Source organism: Drosophila kikkawai, chromosome 2R, assembly GCF_030179895.1.
Source record: "Drosophila kikkawai strain 14028-0561.14 chromosome 2R, DkikHiC1v2, whole genome shotgun sequence".
Lineage (NCBI taxonomy): Eukaryota > Metazoa > Arthropoda > Insecta > Diptera > Drosophilidae > Drosophila > Drosophila kikkawai.
The window spans coordinates 19,004,065-19,026,560 of NC_091729.1; the positions used below are offsets into that span (position 1 = coordinate 19,004,065).

Sequence of the window (22,496 nt, forward strand, 5' to 3'; positions counted from 1 at the left end):
GTGGCCCGGGCCGTAAAAATTTATTACCCTCCGTCAGTGTTGATGCATGTTTGCACACATGTAACAACATCTCGGTATTTATTGCCCGAAAAACAATATCAAACTGGGCCGTGCTGAGCGGGCATTATCTTTAAGCCGGCGCCGCCGCGAGCTCTTTAAATTCGAGGCCGACAATTAATCGGATGTGGACATGGACGTGGACGTGCAATTGCTCGGAATTAATTGTCAAATCAAATAAACAAATTCAATTTGTAAAAGTCAGCCGCATTGCCAGCACAATTGATGAAGTATTTGGCCCGGCCCCGCCTACTATTCCATTTCCATTCGCCTGTCAGGATTCTAGCGAGGACTCAGCCCAGCCTCCAAAAGCCCAACAATGGCGAAATGAAAATGCCAAAACATCATCATTGCCCGGATCCCGTTTCGGGCCTTTTCAGTAGTCCCCATTGTTGTGATTATTATTATTAATAATTCGGCATTGCTGCAGAGACATTAATCATTTCCTCCTCCGCACGGCTCCTATCCCATTTCTCGGCAATATCTTAGTAATTTATCATTGGGGTATTTTTTGGTCTAGGCATTCGCCGTAGAATGTAATTTGAGCGCAAATGAATGAAATGGGAAGTAAAACATTTGATTGCCGGGCAAATTGTGCGGCCCAGGCCGGAGTCCTTTCCCGTCGTCGTCGTCGTCGTCCTTGCGGCAACTTATTTATAAAAATTCATTATCCCCCTCGATGCGCCTCCACAAACTGTGCTCTATCTCGTACAGCCACTCGTTTCACCTGGGAATTTTCCTAGCCCGGTGCTTTGTATATATTAAGCAAAGGAGGCACAGGTAAAGGTAAACTTTGGCCCACGTACAATTTGCATGCGAATTGGGTCAGGCGGGCACAAGCAACTGCAGCTAACAAATTCCTGCTGCCAAGACAATGGGAATCGCTTAACTTTTAAGCTACTCGAGTGTTCGCATCTTGAGCATTCAATGTGCATCATAATTGCCAACATTTTCTCGGTTTTCGTCTATTAACCTCAAGGAACAATTGCCGGGGAGACGCCCAAGATTTCTTTGTTTCTGACAAGGCCACGTTAATGGATTTTTGGGGGCGCACAATTACTTTTCCATTCAAGATGAAGAATAATCCCCAAGCAGAAACTAATTTAGTGCTGCTTGAATGAAAATATTCGAGAGAAACGAGCATTTATCGCAGAAAGTGTCCCAGTGGAAGTTATTATCGGTTAAGTTTGTGAACTTTTATGGTTGAAAATTGAACAATTTATTAAATTTTATGCCAAGCTGGAAGTAATTAGAAGTTATGAGCCGTGTGAGTTGGGGTTTTGCTGTAATTTAATTAAACATAAACATCAATTATGTTTTTAAATCTATTTATATTTTACTTTACAAATATGTCTGGGCAGCTGTCTATATTTATCTTCTATAAAACCATATGCTTTAAGTCCTACATTTTCTTCAATTTCAAACTATATATTCAGGTTGAAAGAGGACCAAAGTCCTTTGGTCTCTAGCTAATCTTGCATCCTGGCTCGTTCAGACTGTAGATTATTATTTGCGCTTGATTGCATGCAATTTGCTGGCTGCTAATGTCAACAGCTTCTTGGGCCAAAGTGTTGGTTTATGGAGCCCAAAATGAGCCATCTACTTGGCATCTCCATCTTGTCAGCTACGCATTCAAATTGCCTTCAATTCCAGCTCTCCATCCCCCCCGCTTTCCGGAGGAGGAGCTGCAGCAGCTCTTCCGGAGCTCCGGTTGTGCAATTTGTTTTTCACTCGCCCCTTGCCAGGTTGACTAAGCCAGGTAGCGCTCACGCTTGATTACATTCGCGTTGGTAAACAAATTTTTCCAAGGAGCATCAACAACACCTTTCTTAATATAAGTACTCTTGCCAAGGGTATTATAAATTGGCAAAGGCAGGGAACTAAAAAGGTTCTCATCTTATATGAATTGGGAAAAAACTAAAAGAAAAGACAAAATAAAATTATAATCATTTTTTAAAGTATTTTTTGGGCTCCATTGTCTAAATTATAAACAAGGAAATGGCTTAAATTCAATATCAAAAAAATACAAATCTCGTTTAAAAGGATATGCCAAGGACTATAATATTTCTAGTTTGAAAAACTGTAAGGGCATACAACCTGCGACTTCCCCAGGTACGCTTTCTTGCTCGATTTATTTTTACCTTTGCTTCAGCACTTATCCTGTCCCTCGTCCTTGGGCCGTCTGATGGGTCCTGTTCTCCTCTTGTCGCTCAACTTGAGTGGGACAGGGACACATAATTTAATTTACAATTTGCTCGCTTTATCAGGGCGTTTGGTAATTTGCCTTAAATTCAAAATTAAATCGAGTCGGGGCGACAACTCGCAGTCGCCTGAAGTTATCTATGTTCATATAAACATGCTTCCACGGCCGACACCTAGTTGGAAGTATCCTCCTTTGCCATTTTTCTGAAGTCGAGTCGAGTTGAGTACATAAACTTGGTAATTTAAGCAATTGGAGCGGCTGCTGCAGCATTAAAATGTCAAAAATATTGCGGCCAGGGCGGAAGGAGGAAGGAGGCAGGACCAATGGGTGGCGGAAGAGGCGGCACAGACGGAAGGCGATGTTTGTTATGTTTATGATTCTCTGGTCAACTTGGCGCTGTTTTGTTTATCACTCGCCGCGCTCTCCATTTTATATTATTTTTTTCTCTTTATCTCGCTCTGCTCCTTGCCCGGGAGGCGTGTAATAGAATTTTCACTGGCGTTGAAAAGAAACAGGCAGCAGTGGAAGAAAAACACACAAATTTATGGAATTTTTAGTGCACAATTTTTTATTTGCATAAGCGCATAAAAATTCTGGCATAACAACAAACTTGTTTGCACCGACAATGACAGCAGATACAGCACAGTGGAGCTTACAATTAAGCGACTAAAATGGACTGACAAATAAAAATGGGTAAAGACATTTCCTGTGGTTTCTTCTTCTTTTTAGATATTAGAAATCTCCCTATTCCTAACAAAGAGCTCTTTAAGTAGAGAAAGTAATCACATTATAGTTTATTTTCAGCAAAAACCTTTCATTACTACTCAAACCAATCCTCTTTGAAGATCATAAAATATATATAAATGCCCATTATGGCCAAAATGAATTGCTTTTTGAGAGCCTAGAACCCTATTGACTTGATTGTTTTCACTCCACTGTGTTCACTGACCTGCTGTTTGCTGTTTCCGCGTGAGTGGCATGTCGAATATTTTATATGCACATTTCTTTTTTGGGCATTCAAATGAGTTCCAGCCTGGCTGGGAGTTATGCCCGCCCACTAATGTGGGCGTGGCCGGGTGCATGCAGCCGTTTCGTAGTCATTTGCATTTCCGCAAATGTAATATTTATGACGCTCTGGGTGTCTGGGTGTGGTGTGTGAGTTTGAAGGCGACTTGTCAGTCTGTCAAGTTGCTTGCTGGATCACTGCTCCTGCATGCGTGGAAACTTATATTCAGAACCCTCGTTCATAGTCCTGGCAGCACTAAAAGATTCATAACCGAGTCGGGGCTGACCGGAGTGCTTTATGCTGGCTGAAAGTCGTTTGTCCGTGCGGCTAAAACAAACACGCACACATGTTGTGGGGAAATCAGAGATCAAATAAGCTCATTGAGGGCACTCTTCCGCACCAGAGGCTCTTAGCCAAATGCATTTTGCTAATATCAAATGCGATAAAAATGCACCGAACAGGAACGAAGCCCAAAATCCAAAGGCAAAGGCTAAGGCAAAGGCATGCCGCACTCAGATTTTGTGCTCCCAAGGATAACGTCTTGCCGGAGCCCAGTTAACCCATCCATCCGTCCTTCCATCCATTCGGCCATCCCTCCCCCAACTGCTGATGTGTGACAAGGGTTCTGACCCGAGAGCAAACTAATTACCCGGCCAATTGCCAAGACAAAGAGGTAAGCACTTGCTCACACTTGACCCCCACAGCTCAAGCCGCTCGGCAAGCCAATTTGCACATAATCGAATTGAAAATTTTATAATCACGTACAGAGGAAGCGAAAGGCAGCTCACTCGCTCGGCGGGTGGCCGAAAGTACTGCTAACGTGGCTCACACGCTCCGAGAATGCTCGTAACATGCATATTGTATGGCTTCCTTAAGACCATGAAACCTGCATAGCTGGCTTAAAACTGCCAGCAAGTTTCAAGAGCCCGGGCCCGTAAAAGTAATCACTTCAGTGGCCTGCGACCAATTTCAGGCCAGCCTCTTTTCACCATCTCCCTCCATTTCGATTGGCCTATTTTGCTGTGTCGGATAATGGGCCAAACTTCTGATTATCGGGCTCAGGCTCTGAGACAAATCATGGGTAATGGTTATGGGATGTTCAAAAACTGTTGCATATATTAGAGATTGCCGGGATATCAGTCAAAAAAGGTTGCTTCTCTTTGGTTTGAGTGTCAGAAATAAGCCATAAAAGTTGGAAAGTATATTTTGAAAACATTTATTAAATTCCTTAAACTCAAAATGTGCTTGAAAAATAGTGGAAATTGGGTTCATTTCATATTTAATAAGTTTTCTGAAAAGTTTTAAGCTTAGCTGAATAAGGAGGCTTTAGTTTTCCGCATTAAAAACTAACTTTAATTGCGGAAAACTCAAGAAAATAAAGTGAAAATAATAGCATCATTTAAAGTTTTAGGCTCAACACTTTTTATACCCTGGCAGGGTATTATAATTTCAGTCAGAAGTTTGCAACGCAGTGAAGGAGACGTTTCCGACCCTATAAAGTATATATATTCTTGATCAGCATCAACAGGGGAATCTTTCTAGATATGTTAGGAAGAAATCGATTTTTTGGCCATTTTTACCAAATTTTATAATTTGCATCATTAAAATTTTTGATTTTGATAAAAAATTAAATTTTCAAAATTTTTAAATGAAGTATGCAGATTTATTAACTGTAGAAAATCTTGCACAGAACAGTTTTCCGATTTAAAATTAATGCTCTTTTGGCCGAGCTATGATATTTTTAATTTTAAAAAAATCAAGAATTTTTTTAATATAAAAAATCCGATTTTATAATACAAAATAATATTTTTCTAAGTCAAGGAATCATTTCCGACCCCATAAACCATATATATTCTTGATCAGCATTAACATGCGAATCTTTCTAGAATTGTCCGGAAGAAATCGATTTTTTGGCCATTTTTGCGAAATTACATAAGGGGTTACATCATTATAATTAGCAAAAATGGCCAAAAATTTTGATTTCTTAAAATTTTAAATTTGGTAAGCAGTTTTTTTAAATTAATGAAAACTAACACAAAACTGCTTTCCGAATCGAAATTAATGCATTTTTGGCTTAGTTATGATATATTTTAATTGTTACCTGCAAGGGTATACAAACTTTGGCTGGCCAAAGATAGCTTTCTTTCTTGTTTTTAATAGAAATTTAAAATACAACCTACATAGATTATATAATTTAATGGTTTTCCAAAGCTTATAGTTAGTTTTAATAATTATTTATTAATATTCAGGCACTTTATCTCGGTGTTATGTTATGAGAAATCAAAATTAAATCAACAAGAAAATATAATTTCCCTTACAAATTTCTCTTAGAATAAGGACTTCAACTCACCCACTACGTTGAATGTGTAGGACAGAGACATCTTGGGCTCCGTGTTGATTTGGCACTCGTAGACGCCGGAGTCACGTGGCTGCGGATACTTGATTTGCAGTGTCCAGTTGGCGGAGCCATCGGGTCGCAGAACCTGCGGGGTTAACAACAGATGGATATCCTTAGGGGTTCCGTTTCAACCGGAAGTGGTGACACACTCACCTGGAAACGCTGATCGGACGTGTAGGTGGTGCCGCCAGCGGTGAGGATATGCAGATCACGTTTGCGTATCCAGGAAACCTGCAATGAAAACAAGAGGGGATCGGAATGAAGTGCTTTTCTCAGTCGCAGGACCGCTTGCTGCTGCTGCTGCTGCTAAAAGTTTGGGGAGCATTACAAATTCCGTACTTAAAACTTTTTTCCCACCCGTGAGTTTAACGTGTTTTGTCTGCTGTTCTCGCTCACCAACTCCAGCAGCGGAACAGGATGAGGATGAGGTGGCAAAATGAAAACAAAGCGCAAAGTTTACTTTCCTCTTATTTTTTTCGTGTTCTGGCGTTGGTTAATCTTTAGCATTTTGCTTTTTGTTTCAGGCATTTAATCAGCGGACAAACAAAGCCAAGCCAAGTTGGGTGCGAGCACCTCGGGAAGTTGCCTGCCGCCGAGCCAAGCCAAAGCCAAAGTACATTAGAGCGTAAAAAGGCCGGCGTTACGTATACGCCGCGTTGCTAGGAGATGAGAGATGCGCAAAATGGCCCTCGACAATTGCAGACTGTGTAAGCCAGACGACACTGGCCAAAAGGTCAGTCTGTCAGTGGGTCGTCGGTCCAATTTTGTCAAAGCTGCTTGCTCAGCCCGATTTCCAATTGTTTCAAATAGCCTTCAAACCTTTTCGAGCCGAGAAAGCGGGAATGGGGTAGGGAAAGCCCAGAGAAAGGCCCGCAATGAGACAGCTTTGACGCCATTTTCAGCCTTTATTTGGAAGCATTTTTATTATTGCTTGAATTACATTTTCATTTGATTGCCTAGCGCCTTTGCCTTCGCATTCCCATTCGCCCTTAGCTGGAAAATCTTTTGGGGAAAGCCATTAACCATGATTTTGTGTGTCTCTCTCTCTCATTCTCTCCCCAAAACTGTCCGTGATTTCTTCGGAGCCCACAGACTTTGTGCCCTTTTTGGCACATTGTTTCCAATTTATTTGATGACCTTAGTTTCCGTTGTTGTGCCCTTCTATTGTGATACTCAATTTTAATTACATGGAAAAAGTTTCGGCCTCCCTCTCCCGGTGGAAACTTTAAATGTTTGCTGGCTGTCAACATTAAAGTTGAAAATATGCTACCTCATTAATAAATTTAATTACCTTTGCCCCCGTGGGGCTTGGGGTAAATTGAGGTGGCCATTCATTCAACTATTTGCCAATCGCTTGTGGCGTCGTGTTTTTCGAAAGCCAAATGACCGGCCAACTATTGGCCATCTAATAAATTCATTCGATTTAAGGCGGAATCGTCGTCCCGACTGTGGAAAAATCGGTCACGTAATACGTAAAAATAAAAATCATTCGCTTGTAAAACTTTTATGCGCTTGCCGCTTTTACGCCCCTCCGGATCATAGGCGAATTGTCTCGGCCAAATGTAAATTAAACCGCTTCAAGGCGGGGAAAAACGAGGGAAAACTGGAGGGAAAACCGCCTTTCGCGGACCGTTGGGGGAAAAAGGTCAAATCTCGGCAGACGACATTGCCAGAAGTTAAACCCAGTTCAGCAGCGATTTACCCGTTCGATTCGATTTACCCGGCCAATTGTCGCCCGGCCCTCGGTGCGTATGAGTAACACTGGGCGTATGAGCCATGTCATAAAGCAAAGGCAATAGCGAAATCGAAATGAACTGTAAACGCGACAGGCGGCACAAACTAAATAACTATCGAAATGGAAACGAAACCGGGTCGCCGTAAGCCCCCGCTCAATTATGTATTCCAGGCCAGCACTTAAATATTTAATTTTCCAGCTGGAAAACGGTTAAAATCAAAAGTGAAAAGTTTTACAACTCCACCCAGGACGAGGCAGGCAGAGCTTAAGCCGTGTTCCCAACGCTATCCCCTGTCAAGAAGTTGTCCCAATCTCTGCCGCACGTCGGATTTCCCCGGCTTGGGACAGGTTGGAGTCCCCCGTGAGTGGCGAAAACTTTGCTCTGGGTATAATTTTCGTAATGTCTTTAGGTTTAAATAAATACCACAAGCATAGTTTTATATTATTTAACACTTTGTGTTCGCTGCGGCCAGAAACTTTCGCTCTACCTCGCTCTACCACTCTCCTTCGACTCTTACTTTCGCTTTGTTTTTCTGTCATCTAGCAGCACGGCCAAATGAAAGAAGTTTCAGCTGAGGTTGCTCTCTATACCATATATATATATATATATGTACAAAAATTTATATATACATGGGTGTGTGTGTATACTTGAGATGTGTGTTTGTGCGAGCGTGTGGAAAACTTGGCGAAAATACATTAAAAACTTTGCTGACGCATTTTCTGCGTCTCTAACCAAGAGAGACTTTAGACTTGGCCCAAACTCGACAGAGCCAAAAATAGTTGCAGTGGCAGTTGCCGTTGCAGTTGTTAGTTTGTTGCCACTGGCTTTGTCCGAGCTTAGAAAATGGTGTGAAAAACTTTCATTAAGCGCTGCGAAAAGCGGTTCGAATTCGCAAATTACAGGGGCTTCGCCTAATGAACTTGATCCAAATTAAATTGTTTGCCTTTAAAGCCAGCCGAGTCGAGTCCCCCGTCCCGGGTTTGACAATAAACAAATGGAGACTTCAATGGCAGCATTTTGTAAACAAAGTTGTAAACAGATTTTGATTTCTTTTTTTCCGCTGCCGCATTTCTGGGAAGGATACTGGCTGGCTGGTTGTCTGGCTGGCTGGTTGTCCTGTTGGCATTAAAAAGGGTTCGCTGCCTTTTTACAAAGCCTAAAACTTTGTTTAATATACTTTTTTTTTTCTCCAGGCTCAGCCTTATTGTTGCCGCTTTTGGTATTACACGAGTAAATTGCTCGTGCTCATGTTCGCTGATGTAGCCGTGGAGCGTTTATGAAAATGTTGGCGGCACTCGGCGCGCAATAAATCAACAGCGAACGGACAATCCTGTGAAGTCAAGTTGAACAAGCGGATTCATCGCCAGCTTCCGGCAAGGGCAGTCGAAAAACAAGAATGAAGGACGAATCATCGGGGACCGAATTGTAAAGCACCCTACCAGGGTCAGCCTGGGGAATTAAGTATCTTTTGTTGATAATATATAAAGGGTGATATGGGAGACATTTAATTGGATTCTTTGTTATATCTTTAAAATATTTTATGGAGGAATTGGAAAGGATAAGACTCCCATTGCCTTAAATATAATTTTCAGAGCTCTCAAATAATTTAAACTAATTATAAATTTCAAGGAGAGACCCCTTTAACTTATACATTTCTTCCAAATATTTTATCCCATAGAAAATTCCCCCCAAAAAAGAGCATAAAGAGCATCACAGCGGTGGCAGTGTCAGCTGATATGAAAATAGCACCGAAACCCTCGAACAACAGATCCCTCGATCCCTCCGCATTCCCGCCAGGAAAACTCACGGTTAACGAACTAACGGCACGGGCATAAATTACCCGAGGAGCCTGCTCTGCGTGGAGTGGCGCGTAATGGAAGCCAAGCGCCGGCAAAGTTATTTGCCGTAACTGTTACACTTTCAATTTTGAGTTTATGGGTGCAGCGAAGAAGGAGCAGGAGCAGGAGCTGTCCCGAGGAGCCAGTTTTTGCGTGGGCACTGACAGCGCGGTTCCAGTCTGTCAATTACAATTAATGTGGGCGACTTGGCTGCGGGACAAGTTTGTTTTCCAGCCAGCGCATGCTTAACTGCCTCCATTAGGCCATGCATCTTCCCAGGAAAGGGGAAAGTGGCCTTCTACATTGACTTGAGGGTGTCGATGAAAGAAAAATAGGTCACCATCATCGTTCGGTATCGCGAAAATGTGTTGGTAATTAAAATTCATAAATCATAACAGTATACTATTTTCCAAGGTATAGTTGTTGAAGATTTCTAACCGATTAAATTAATAATATATGTCAAATTTAATGAAACATGATTTTAAATAATTTTTTTTACGGTTCCCGATCCCTTCTTCATTTCTTTTCTTTAACATTTAGATATACTTTCGTCTTAAAGCAAGTACTCCTTGAGTTTGATGACAGGTAATACTTTCATCCAAAACAAAGTGAGAAGAAAAGCAGCCTTTCTTACTTAACAGAAGATGTTTTAAAATTTCTTGTTTATTTCGGTAATTACCTGCGTAAAACTCGTTATACAGAAAAACAAATGGAGTGCGAAAAGTGTGGTAAGTACCACTTTTGATAGCCAATCGTTTCTATTTAAAATCCCGCAATCTCCGCCAGACGCAGACATCAGAGATGTTGCGGATATCAAGCCAGATACCACCACCCTAGAGATGGAGCTCGAGGAGGCGCTATCCTCGAGCAGTGCCGACGATACTCCGCCGGGCATGATAGTGGTGGAGACGCCTATCAGTCAGTGGGACCTGAAGCCTCATCGGTCCAAAGACAAGGTATCCGTTCCGGAACCAGAAGTAATCGAGACACCCGCCTGCTCCGTGTCCCTGGGCCTCAAGTCGAATGACCAGTTTAAAAAGTTGCCGCAGCCCAGCCACCCAATGGTCAGCACCGAGGCCGCCCTGGCCGCCGCCACTTGCTCAACCTATGGACCGCCCACGCCGCTGCCCAAGCCCGTTTGCATAATCAGTGGGACGGAGTCCATAGCCACGTTGCGTCATTGCATCGACGGAACCACGCAGTGCAACAACCTGGGCCTGGGATACGAGTCGGCATCTAACGAGTCGGTGCCCTCAGTGGGATCGCTCGTCTGTCGCATTTGTCACAACGCCGATAACCCAGAACAGTGAGTATATAAATCTATATAGTATATCTATATAGTAGTATATACCTGGTACGCCTTTATGGACTCTTTAGATATCTCTTAAAATATTTATAAATATTCTGTTCAACCTGTTCTTCAAAGACCTGACAATTATATCTATATCTATTGTCATTTTAACCATGTAGTTGTAAGCTTATTGACTTAACTTTTTTATTATTTAAGCTTTATTTCTCTTACATTCTTTATGATATTCCTTACATAAATCATTTCATTTCCTTAAATCAAAAACAGGGTACTGTAACTTCCATTTAATTACGAAATTACAAACGTGCAGCCGCAAATTGTGCAATAAATTAATTGCATGGCATTTAATGTATTTAGCGCACGGTCAGCAAGCAAGTGCATTTATTTATTTTAATAATTAAAACTGAACACTGCACACAGCAGAACAGAACAGAGTAGCTTCCTATGGTCCCTTTCCACCATCGAACACTTTATCCCTGATTATCTGGTTGGCTGTCGCTTTTAATCCCCTGATTTTTCATTGTTTCCGCTGTTTGCCCATTAACCCACCCCTGCCTGTGCCGCCTCCGATTTGTTTGCAGACTCGTGTCGCCGTGCTTGTGCAAGGGCTCCCTGACATATGTCCATGTGCACTGCCTGGAGCGTTGGATTAGCACCTCGCGCTGCACCACCTGCGAGCTGTGCCAGTTCCAGTACTCCACGGAGCAGACGTTGCGGTAAGTTAAGAGCTCGAGCTATACTGGAAAAAAATACTTATGTCATTTGAAAAAGGGAAATTGTTTTTAGAGAGCTTATTTATGAATATCCCTGGTATTTCTTCGAGTGTGGTTGGCCCTCGACAGTTGGTAGGTGCCACTCGAAGCGTCAGCAGATAAAAGACGCCTGCGGCTCAGATCTTTTTAATCAGCTGAGCTGGCTTTGCCTTTTGCTCCTGTTTCTGTGGCGCCTCCTAATTGCTAGGCTAGCTTTGTTAGTCACTTTGTGCCTCTGTGTTTGTGGGATGTTCACTTCACCTGCCAGCTTCCGTTGCAGGTACACCTGCCTGCAGTCGCTGCGCCTGTGGTATTCGCGGGCCATGAGTCGCAGGGCTCTGCAGGAGGATTGCCAGATGTTCTCCCTGCTCACCCTGGTGGCCTTTGGCATCATTGGAACCCTGCTGGTGGGCATCCAGTACTATGCCATGCATACCCACTCCTGGGGCCTGAGCAAGCTCTGGACCAAGTCGTGGATGCTGTTCTTCCTGTTCATGACGGTGATGATGATCCCTTTTCCATTATCTAAGCTCCTAAAATGTGCCTGCCCCTAGATTACTGTCTACTTTGCCAACATCTATATGCTGATCAAGTCCCAGCTGACGCCGTGGTATCGGTGAGTTTAATTTCCAATTATAATGTCAAATACTATATTATATTCTCTTAGCTGGTGGCAATCTGCGCGGGACATCAAACTAATCCTGGAGAATCGACGACCCTTCCCTAATCCAAGCCGCCTACTAAAGGCTATCCAATTGGAAACGGCCTCGACGACAGCCTCCATGTTCACCCACCATGATCAGCTCGACATGCCTGCCAGGAACACTTCCCTGACGATCACCTCCAGCGATGATGAGCCTGGGGACGACAAGTCACCCCAGAAATGGGGCGCCCGCCTGGACAGCGAGGTATTAGCCGCCGTGGTGGCTGCCACCGTGCAATCGATTGCTGACGCCAGTGCCATCGAGTGCGACCAGAGGCAGGAGCAGGAGGAGCAGGAGCAAAGGCAGAAGAAGCATCATCATCAGCAACCTCAACCTCGACCGGATGGCATCCACTGAAGGGCCAATGACAAATACTGGACTTGGTCTCCGGGGAAGGGTGAACGGTTGCCTGGGCTGGGCAAGTAATTAAGGCTCAAGGGCAAGGATTTAGCTTGGCTTTCGCTGTTTGCGTGTCATTTGTTTAATGTAGTTTCAATGCTTTTAATGAACTTTTCCAATGAGAGCTTGAATTAAATGGGTAAACTTGAGTCTCAGTCCCAGCTGATGATGATGATGATGATAGTGATGGTAATGACGGTGCTCCTGTTCCTACTCCTGTTCTAGTTGCTCTTCCTTTTCCTGTCTCGGTTCGTGCCTGCACTTTGGTTGCTTCCTCCAAGGCGCACAACTTCCGGTTTCCGGCCTCGGCTTACGCCTCATCCTTTCGCCTTCGCTCCTCCCCCTTTAACCTTAAAACGGGCAAATTAAAGCCGATAACACGGGCGCACGAGGCTGATGGCTGAGCCAGTCACGTGATTGATGGCTCATAAATTAGTCATTTTGCTTTAGCAGTCTATTTGAGAGTGTGTGAGTGTGGGGGGAGGGTGGAAGGAGGCATTCGGGGGCACTCGTTAAGGCTGGCAACTCCCACAGGACGTTGCTCAGTTGTCGCCTGTCTTGTTTGCCAATTTTTCTCCGCAGCCTCGAGTGCAGCCTCGAAATCACCCGGTAATTTGGTCTAGGCCCCCCTATTACCATCCCGATTGCCTGCCTCTCTGCCATTTAATAACAGCACGAGTCCTGCTTGCTAATGCACACTGGTTCAAGGACCGAGCGTGAGTGCCTGAATTTTGAATGATTGGACTATCTGTCACCACCCAGGACCAGGAACAGCACCACCGGCCACAAAGACTAAGCCTGGCTAAGAGAGAGAGCCAAGCCGAACAGAGCTGGCTGGCCAAACTGGCCGCCCACCTAATATGCCCGTGATGTTGACATATTAGCCCCGGCAACGCCCACATTTTGGCTGGAAAGGGTTAACAACCCAGTGCGACCTTCAATCATTTCGCCCTGAACTGGAGTGGACCCAACCGAACCGAAACGTAGGAGCCGAGGCCCCCTGTTTGGGCAATCACAGGCCGAATGATTGAGTGCCTGCAAATCCCAAGCGGAATTTTCATTTATTTTGCACAATTTCCATATGTTAAGCCATTGACTTTTATACCCTTTTTTTGGGAAGGATATTAAAGCTGACTGGGTTGACTATCTAGGAATATTTTCTGAAGTTGGGAGAAAATATTTAGAGTAAAGTTAAAAATAAAGACTAATTATGGAAAAGGTAAGCATATAATATTATTTAAAACTATTAAAAAATAAATGAATTCGGCTTGGAACTTAAGAGTTCTTTGGCCAAAGTTTTTAATGATAATTATAAACATATAATAAGAAAAACCTAACATCAAATTACTATTTATTATAAAATTATTTGAATTTATTATTTATTATTAAATATTTTTCTATTTTCAAAGCGCTTCAATATCCCAATCAGAGTATTTGCCCAAAAGGTATTACCCCCAAAATGCCTTTAGGGTTTTTTAGCTTTTCAACTGGAACTTTGTACTTACATCCTTATCGCCGAGCCGCTCCACGCGGCAGTGGAGGAAGCCGGTCTGGCCGACGGTTACGGTCAAGTTGCGCGGCACATCAAAGTCGAAGTAGGGCAGCAGGTTCGAGGGCGAGACGGTGGTGGTCGTCGTTGTGGGCGGCGTGGGCGCAATAGCCGCGCTGTAGCCTAGAAATAGGAAAGAGAAAGCAGAATGGTTCAGAGAGCTGCGGCATAAAAAAACTTGTGCCAAATGGAAATTTATTTTCATTTTCATTCGCACATACGCAGCGGCGTATTGTTGGTTTTTAGCATGGCCCCGATCCCTGGCCACAACTTTTGGTGGCTGCCAAAGCCCTAACTGAAACTGAAAAGTAATAAAATTCGCATAAAAATTCTGCTCAAAACCGAGGCAGAAAAAACAAATAAATGAACGCTGAGAGGAATGGACCAGTATATGTGTGAGTGGCACACAAAAAAACAAAAATCCTCAACAAACAATTATACTTTCTTTTTTATTTCTTTGGGCATTTGTTTGCTACTTTGTGAGTGCTCGCTGAGAGAAAAGGAGGATGAGAAGGGACTTCAACTTGAAAATATTCAAAAAGGCCGGAATCGATGATGTCCTTTTCAAGCCATAGATATGGTTTACTTAAGGTTCAAGCCTCGTCATAATGAAGCAAGTAAGAGATTATGCCTGAACATAGCATACATTTCCATGACAAATATGGCAATAATAGGGGTTTTGAACCCAATCGAACTTCCTTTAAATAAAACATTAGAAATATTAGGAATTATATTGGAGGGTTCTTAATATAAGTTTGTAAGTAAGTAAGGTTCTTCAATTTTAAATGATTTATCAGATTTTATGATTTATTAAGAAACTGATATAAAAAGGTAGGTATTGCTAGAAAAAAGAACTTATCGAAAGAATTATATGCTCAATTATTTGCTCTTTTGTTCTCCGTCAACAGAAAAGATGCTAATTATGATGGTAAAAATGTTTTCCGGTCATCAGCACACTTTCGACAAGTTTATGGCCATGGCAAAAGTTGGCCCACTAAATATGTCAAAGCAGGACAAAAGTTGTGTCCTGCAGCCGCTAAGAGCCAAGTTAGATAACGGCCTGGACTCCGGGGAGCCGGCAGGGCAGGCAGGCAAAAACGGGGTGAAATAAGTTCATCAATTCGTGGCGCCCAGGCAGCTGTGGCTCAAAGGAAGACGGAAAAGCTGGGAAAAAGTTTCGCACATCAAAGCCCGGTACAAATCGGCGTAGATCGCATGCAGCCAACTGGAATACGAATAATTGAATGAGGCGATACGCGACGAGCTCTCCTGCTGGCTGCTCTTCCTTGATTTATCGAACTCCTCCGGCTGAACTGAACTGAACTCAACTAACTGGCAGCCGGGAATCAAAGAGCTACCGCTATCCATCGCCCGGAGACGGAGGAAAACTGCTGTTGCACATTTCCGTTTCCGCACGCGCCAAAAACGAGGGGGTGCAAAAAATAAATCGAAAAATCGAAAAAGAAGTGAAAACTTTCGCCAAGGCACGCACACACACACACACACTTGCACACTCACACAGAGACAGCTGGAAAACATACGCAAACTTTTCCACATGCGTAGCAACGTGAAAACATGAATCGACGCCACCACAACCATAGCACTGGCGGTTGCGTAGGTTCGGGATGTGGGAAAGCTGGGCTTCTGTGGGACATGACAAATTTTACGATTTACTCGCACTTTTTTTCAAAAATTTCGAACACAAAGTTAAATTTAATGCGCACCCGCAACATTTGCGTACGTGCGGCTTTCCATCTTCGGGCAATATGCAAAACATTTCAGCATAGATAATAATGTAAGAGGAGCATCGGGGAAAAGTTTGACTGGAAAGTCGAATGGGAGATGCCCTTTTAATATGACATATCCCAAAAAGATATATCGACAAAAATAGTAAACATTATATAGAAAAATCTACACAATTAATTTTATAGTTTTAAGTAATCAATATATATTATTTGTGGTTTGTAATTACCCACAAATATAAATATAATTTTAATTATGTTTTATTTTAAGCGTTTTAAAATGTCTCCATTTGTTTTATATAAACGAACATTTTCCTAAATAATTGCACAGTATATTAGAGTATTTTTTCTGAAAGATAATCATAGTTTGCTACTCATTTTAAATGCTGCATCCTCCCATATATTATGTTTATTGTGCTTAAGCTGGGTTAAGCGCAGCTTATTCTAACTACATAAAGACCCGCTAATACCCTACCGACCTCCACTTCCCCCTCCCGCAGATGAGAGATAGGTAACAGGGTATCAAAAGCGAGCGAAAATTAGCTTAGAAATGCTGCACGTATGCGTGCGTGGCGCATAAACGGCGCGGAAAAGCGTGGGAAATTCGCTGGGCGGAAAACGCGCAGCGATGCGGCGGCAGAGGGAAAAGCGGCGGCAACTGAACTTAATTTATTGTTTATCAGCGAGCATGCAATTTATGGCAAAGATTTTCACATACAACATTTTTAGGCCCAGCCAGAGCCCAGCCCCCCCTCTTACCAATTTTGTTTTGTGCGCGTTGTGGAACTTTGGGCTAATTTTAAGTTTATGCATGGAAAATTTGCTCACGCTGTGAAAATTAACGATGCGGCGGCCGGGAAATATGCCTTGCCCAACTTGTCGATGCCTCCGATTTGTTGTTAGCCGGTTTGTTTGTTGTTTGCTGATGGCTGTTCGTTGCCGGCTGTTGGTTGTTGTTTGCCGCCCTGCCATTCTGGGCCGCTTTGGCTATCGATAACGGCCAAGCCGGCAGCTGGCTGCTGTCAGATTTTGGCTTGGCCTTTAAGCGTGCGCTTAATCAAAAACGCTCGGCGCCTGCAAATTAACATGATGCATGGCCCGGCCAAGGGGGGAAGGTCCTGCCTGCCTGCCTGCCACGTCCTGAGCTGCGGTTGAAGGACCCAAAATATTTGTCGACTTTTCAACCCGAAAATTAGCAAATGTGGTGGAAAATGTTTGCGGTCGTGTGTGTGTGGGGGTCATGGGGCACAACATATGAATATTTATGGAGCCAATTCGCGCCGAATGAACATAAATTTAAATTACCGAAAATCGAAGGCCAAACTGTAAAACTAAGGACGTTCTAATTGAGCGTAAAAACTCTTGGTGGGGGAGACAGAAAATATAGGAGATTTGGTTATTAATAAAAAAAAATATACAATTAAAAGCAGATAAGTTAATTTTCTCTATTTTAATCAAGATATTTTATGAACTGCATAGCCAAGAAGCCATCACTGGTGACTAATTACAGCCAGAACAATTACCAGAAGCCAAAAAGCAAATAGAACAAGAAAGGAAGCTAACTTCGGCACGCCGAAGTTTTTATACCCTTGCAGATTGGTTTCGATGTTTATATTATAGATTTAAATGCTGAAAACACTCACAAAACAGAGTTTCATTACATTTTACCTATACTTATTATGTTTACAGTTTGACAGTTACAGTTTTACATTCCCAGCTTTACATATTTTATACATTTGCCGATCGCTTCTATGGCAGCTATATGATATAGTTGTCCGATTTTTATAAAATTTATACCAAAATTCTAGAATAATAAAAAAAGCTTATAACTTAAAGTAGATGAAAATACGTTGAAAAACAACGAAGTTATATTTTTTTTCGATTAATTTCCCGATCGTTCCTATGGCAGCTATAAGATATAGTCGTCCGATTTTCATAAAATTTTTACCAAAATTCTTAAATAATATAGAGTGGCCATATCTAAAAAATGGTGCAAAAATGTTGAAAAACAGCAAAGTTATAATTTTTTTTCTAAAAATATATCGAACATTTGTATGGCAGCTATATGATATAGTCGTCCGATCCGGCCCGTTCCGACATATATAGCAGTGAGAGCATATAGAAGACTATATGCAAAGTTTCATTCAGATAGCTTTAAAACTGAGGGACTAGTTTGCGTAGAAACAGACAGACGGACAGATGGACAGACGGACAGACGGACAGACGGACAGACGGACAGACGGACAGACGGACAGACGGACATGGCTAGATTGACTCGGCTGTTGATGCTGATCAAGAATATATATACTTTATAGGGTCGGAAAGGTCTCCTTCACTGCGTTGCAAACTTCTGACTGAAATTATAATACCCTGCAAGGGTATAAAAAACATCCTTAACAACACAATTAAAGCAAAATGATAAATTGACACGAGACTAGTGCTGTTTTTCTTTCGCTCTGCCTTTGGCCCAGTTAATCTCAATCGGCTGCCAACATCAGCATGTGTAACCAAGCGGAGACGAACGCCAGGAGCAGCCTTAAAGAAGCCTTGGATTGTCCATGATCCCGGCCACTTAAGGTTAAGTTTCACTGACATCGCCCTGACGCGCTGAGTGGCAGTCTGTCGATGCACTCAACGGGGTTCCTCTGGCTTCCTTCCCGTCTGGAGTTGGGAGTCTAGACTAACAGGACACTCACACAGCTGGAGCTCCTTAAATATGCTCCTCTATCGATTATGCCGGCAAAGTGTTTCCGTTTTGGCTCCAAGCGAGCGGATGTACATCTAAATATTTGTGCAGCAAATTGCTTCTGCCACTTTGCCACTCTATTTACTAGGGAAAATTAAATCAAAATGAAAATTTGACAGATAAATTTATTGGGCATCTAATCAGCAGAGCTCTGTTTGAATACAAAGTCAAAGAAGGACCGGGATTAAGCAGATTTGTCTTCCAGCAGATCGCGTTTTTTTAGGGACACTTTTTAAATAAGGTCCTTTGGGTCTCTGGGTTTTTCATATTCTTGTGTCGGGCAAAGTTTTTGTCGTGTGTCGCCATTTTTATGGCTGACAATGTCTGCTTTTCTGCGCTTTCCTCTGACTTTCCTCCGCCCAGTCATTTCATCACTCAGTTGGCATTATAAGTGCCGCATTTGGAATTTATGATTATTTTTCTTTCGCATTTCGTTCCCTCTTCCCTCTGTAGAGCCTGGCTAATGTGGCCATATGAATGCTTAAATACAAATACGCATACAAATCGGGGCCAACTATAAAAAGAGGCGGTCATGACTCACAATGAGGCACGATAAGTGAGAGCGGCGACATATTAGGCCATCATGTGTGTGTGGCTCGAGCAGAACTTCGTTAGACAGCAGCCCGGCGATGTCGCATTTCAATGAGCATAAAATCCCATGAAAATGTTGCAAAGATGAACCGCTCTATCACCCAGAACCGTGCCTTATTTAAAAACCGCCCCGTTGGCATTTGCATGCGCATCACATGTCACGCAGAAAACCCCGAAAAATCCCAGCAGAAAAACTTTGAAGCTGTGCAAAGAGAAAAAAAAATATACAAAAATCGAAAGCGAAATCAGATAAACGACCGATGAATGCGACTAGGACATGTGACGGATGTGTGGAGAGGCTAGATGGACCAGCAAATGAGGAATAAAAGTCAGGAATTATCAGGAATCGCTTCAAGGACTCCCAGCCGACACACACGAAGGTGAGTGCACGAGGAGGAGCAGGTGGGCAAGGCCCAAAGGAGATATTTGCCACAGATACTCGTACGTATCTATGGCTCCTTGTGGCCACCGCACCCGCTGCACCCTCGGGTGTGTTGACAACGCCACCAGCACAGGCACAATCATTTTCTGGGGCCGCAACTGCTGGCGTTGGCAGGTTCGGGCTAGGTTTCCACAGCTGAGCTCAGCAGTTTCGCCTCGAAGTGTGCTTCACTTAAATACAGACATTAATCGGAGCACAAAATCTCCTCTTCGAGCTGTTTACATGCTCCACTCCCAGTGACACATACTTTATGATCGAAATCGATTTGACTCCGCTTCCTGTTCACAATCGCAATCGCCATCAGAATCACAATCACAATTGCAATCGCAATTGCAATTGCACACTCGATGGAACGCAATTGTGAAAACAATTTCAGCTGCTTTATTGTTTGTAAATGAAATCCTATATTGGTTAACCGACAAAAAGGGTAAAAGTTGTTGCAACGCCTTGCCTTTTCGAAAAATTGATTACACTTAATGGCGGAGATAAAACCGTAAAGCCCCGGCCACACGGCGTATGTGTAATGTTCGAGCAATTATCATTGGCATATTGCAGGCCATTCGCTGGCAAACGCAGCCATTCTGCCAGCGGTCATATTTCACTTTAGCTCTGCAACGCAGGACCCTGGATCCCCCCCCCCCCATGCCTATGCCACCGATGCTGGCAATTTTCTATTAAGTTTGCCTCCACTCGGTCGATCCGAGTGCTCAGACGACAGTGTGCGCACTTAGGCGCGACAATTAATTTATGGCCTAGACGCTCTGCCAGCCCATAAATTATGCCTCCGAATGCCAATGAGAACGAGCGAGCGAGAGTGGAGCGTTGCCGGCTGGTCGCAATAATTGAACAACGTGGCGTATGAGTAACGGGAGTTGATAGCCAGGCATGTTACACAATGACATGATTACACAGGAAGAAAATAGTGACTGCCCTTAAGTATAATTTACAAGGAATCAGGTAAGACATCTTCTATAGAAAGATGAATCTTTAAGGCTTATTTTTTCTATTTGATAGTGTATCATATTTTAGGAATATAAGTATCCCACCTTTATTTCTCTCTCTGTATGAAACATAAGTAGCCATAACGTATACTGTTGATTAATTACCCGCTGATATGCTAACACACGGAAAGACACAACTGCCTGTGCTCCGTCGATTGCTGGTTTTGGTTACATTGCAGCTAATTGCCTGCTGATTGAATCCGACAGATTGAACTCGAAAGCAATCAGCACTGAGCACAGGAGCCTCCCGGCTCAAGCTCAGATGAGACCACTTAAAGATAGTCGGCAATGACATAGTTTCAGGGGCCTGGGATGAGGAATCCAGTCAGCTGAACAAAGTGTCCTGGCTGAACAATAAACAAGTCCTGGCATTGATTTCTATCTTGGCAAACTTTCCATTTGTGCCATCTCTCTCGGGCGCTTTGTTTGGCCAGCCTTTAAGTTGGCCAAAAGTACGAGAGAGTTTGCCTTGAAAATTTTCCAGTTGACTTCAAAGCAAAAATGCAAAAATGACATTCACAACTAGCAGTAGTAGTGCCCCACTCAAAGGACTACCTAGAACCGAATTTTGTATTGTATGCAGGCATTGAACTTTCGCCAGTTTTCCCCAACTTTTCCCCGATTGAAGGGGACAACGAGGAAACAATACAATACGGGCCACTATTACGTTACGTACGTTTCTCTCTCTCTATCTGTCTCTCTCTGGCTTTGAGGGCAAAAGTTAAGGCAGGCGGCAGGATAGAAAACAAAGCACACACACACACACAAGCAAAAAATCATGCAGACTTTTGGGCGACGCTTTTATGGCTATCTGCCGCTGTTGTTGTTGCTGCTGTTATTGCTGACTTTTTCATGATTATGTGCCTCATTTCGGAGCGAGATAGCCATAGAGCGGGCGTTTTTGCTAGCCGCTCTGATTTAATTTAACAAAATGCCGCCAGCTAAGAACTCTGGCCTCTGGGCCATTGCCATTTGGTCAATTACTATGCGACTGTGGTATCTGTGTCGCTGTGTGTCGCTCCATTCCTATCTTCCTCTCTTTCTGCGACTGTGTCCTGTCATAATTTAGCACATTTTATTAGCCGTTTTTGCTTGGTCGATAAAAACAGGCAGTCATGCACAGAAAGAAATTAGGGCAACACAAATGTGCTTGCCTGAGTGTTGTCTAAACGAAGGCTGGAACTTATCGTGTTGAATATCTGATGGGTAATAATTTTCCGCTTTATAATTTAAGTAAAATACAATAATAAAACATCATTTTAATTATTTTAAATCAATATTTTAATTTCCTACTATTTTTTCAAAGTGAACAACTCCTTGGCCACTGCCTGGACATCTAACGTAGGTCGTGGCCACCCTGAAGACTCTCTCACATCAAATTAGGTTACCCTGTAACTCGCCCTAAGGGTTCAACACTGCGTATGAGTGATTTTTATGGCATTTTTATTTGGTCCAAGGGATTGAGGATTGAGGGCTTATACGAGGACGCGCACCCACTAAGCCTTGTCTAGACGGCATCCTCCTGGCTGCTCCTCATTAGCCCGCGGTGTTTATGAAGCCTTTGCCGCCTTTGCCGAACTGTTAAGCACATTAACACTGCAAAAGTTTTCGCCGACAAAGTAAACAACTTACAACGAAATGCTGCATCAGCGAAAGAAAAGCTAAGAAAAATCTCATTTAATATGCATGCGCGATGGGGAAAAGTCTCTTGCGATTCGCGAGTGGGGGAATGCAAATGGTGATGCCAAAGTTTCGTTTCGTTTGCTTTAATCAGTGCGTAAAATATTCAACTGCAACTGGCAGCGGAAAGGGACACACAGAAAGGATAGGGGAAATCGGGGGATCCCCTTTCCCTCTCTCTCTCTTGACTTGACTTCTGTCCTTCGCTCGCTTTCGTTTTTCTTTTCCAATTCTGCGTCTTCCCTCGTCTTACATGCGCCTCAAAATGGATTTACTGCATTTGCAGTTTGCATTGCTCGAACTGGCTGTCGCTGACATCCTCTTTTGCGAGACAATAGACTCA

The 22,496-nt window shown here is 43.1% G+C and overlaps 2 protein-coding genes across 2 annotated transcripts in view; one reads left to right on the forward strand and one right to left on the reverse strand.

Annotated features, from left to right (window-relative positions):
• Positions 1-22,496, reverse strand: part of dpr1 (defective proboscis extension response 1) — a 50,944-nt gene that overhangs the window by 6,900 nt on the left and 21,548 nt on the right. The window contains exons 2-4 of the mRNA XM_017169861.3: positions 13,908-14,074; positions 5,818-5,895; positions 5,617-5,749 (exon numbers count right to left, since the gene is read on the reverse strand). Of these exons, the coding sequence (XP_017025350.1) occupies positions 5,617-5,749; positions 5,818-5,895; positions 13,908-14,074 (378 nt within the window). The remainder of the gene's footprint in view (positions 1-5,616; positions 5,750-5,817; positions 5,896-13,907; positions 14,075-22,496) is intronic.
• Positions 9,806-12,551, forward strand: LOC108076826 (uncharacterized). The gene is made up of 6 exons (XM_017169859.3): positions 9,806-9,966; positions 10,025-10,544; positions 11,129-11,263; positions 11,580-11,799; positions 11,854-11,915; positions 11,967-12,551. Exons 1-6 carry the CDS (start codon positions 9,948-9,950, stop codon positions 12,358-12,360), a joined length of 1,350 nt encoding a protein of 449 aa, XP_017025348.1. The 5' UTR covers positions 9,806-9,947; the 3' UTR covers positions 12,361-12,551.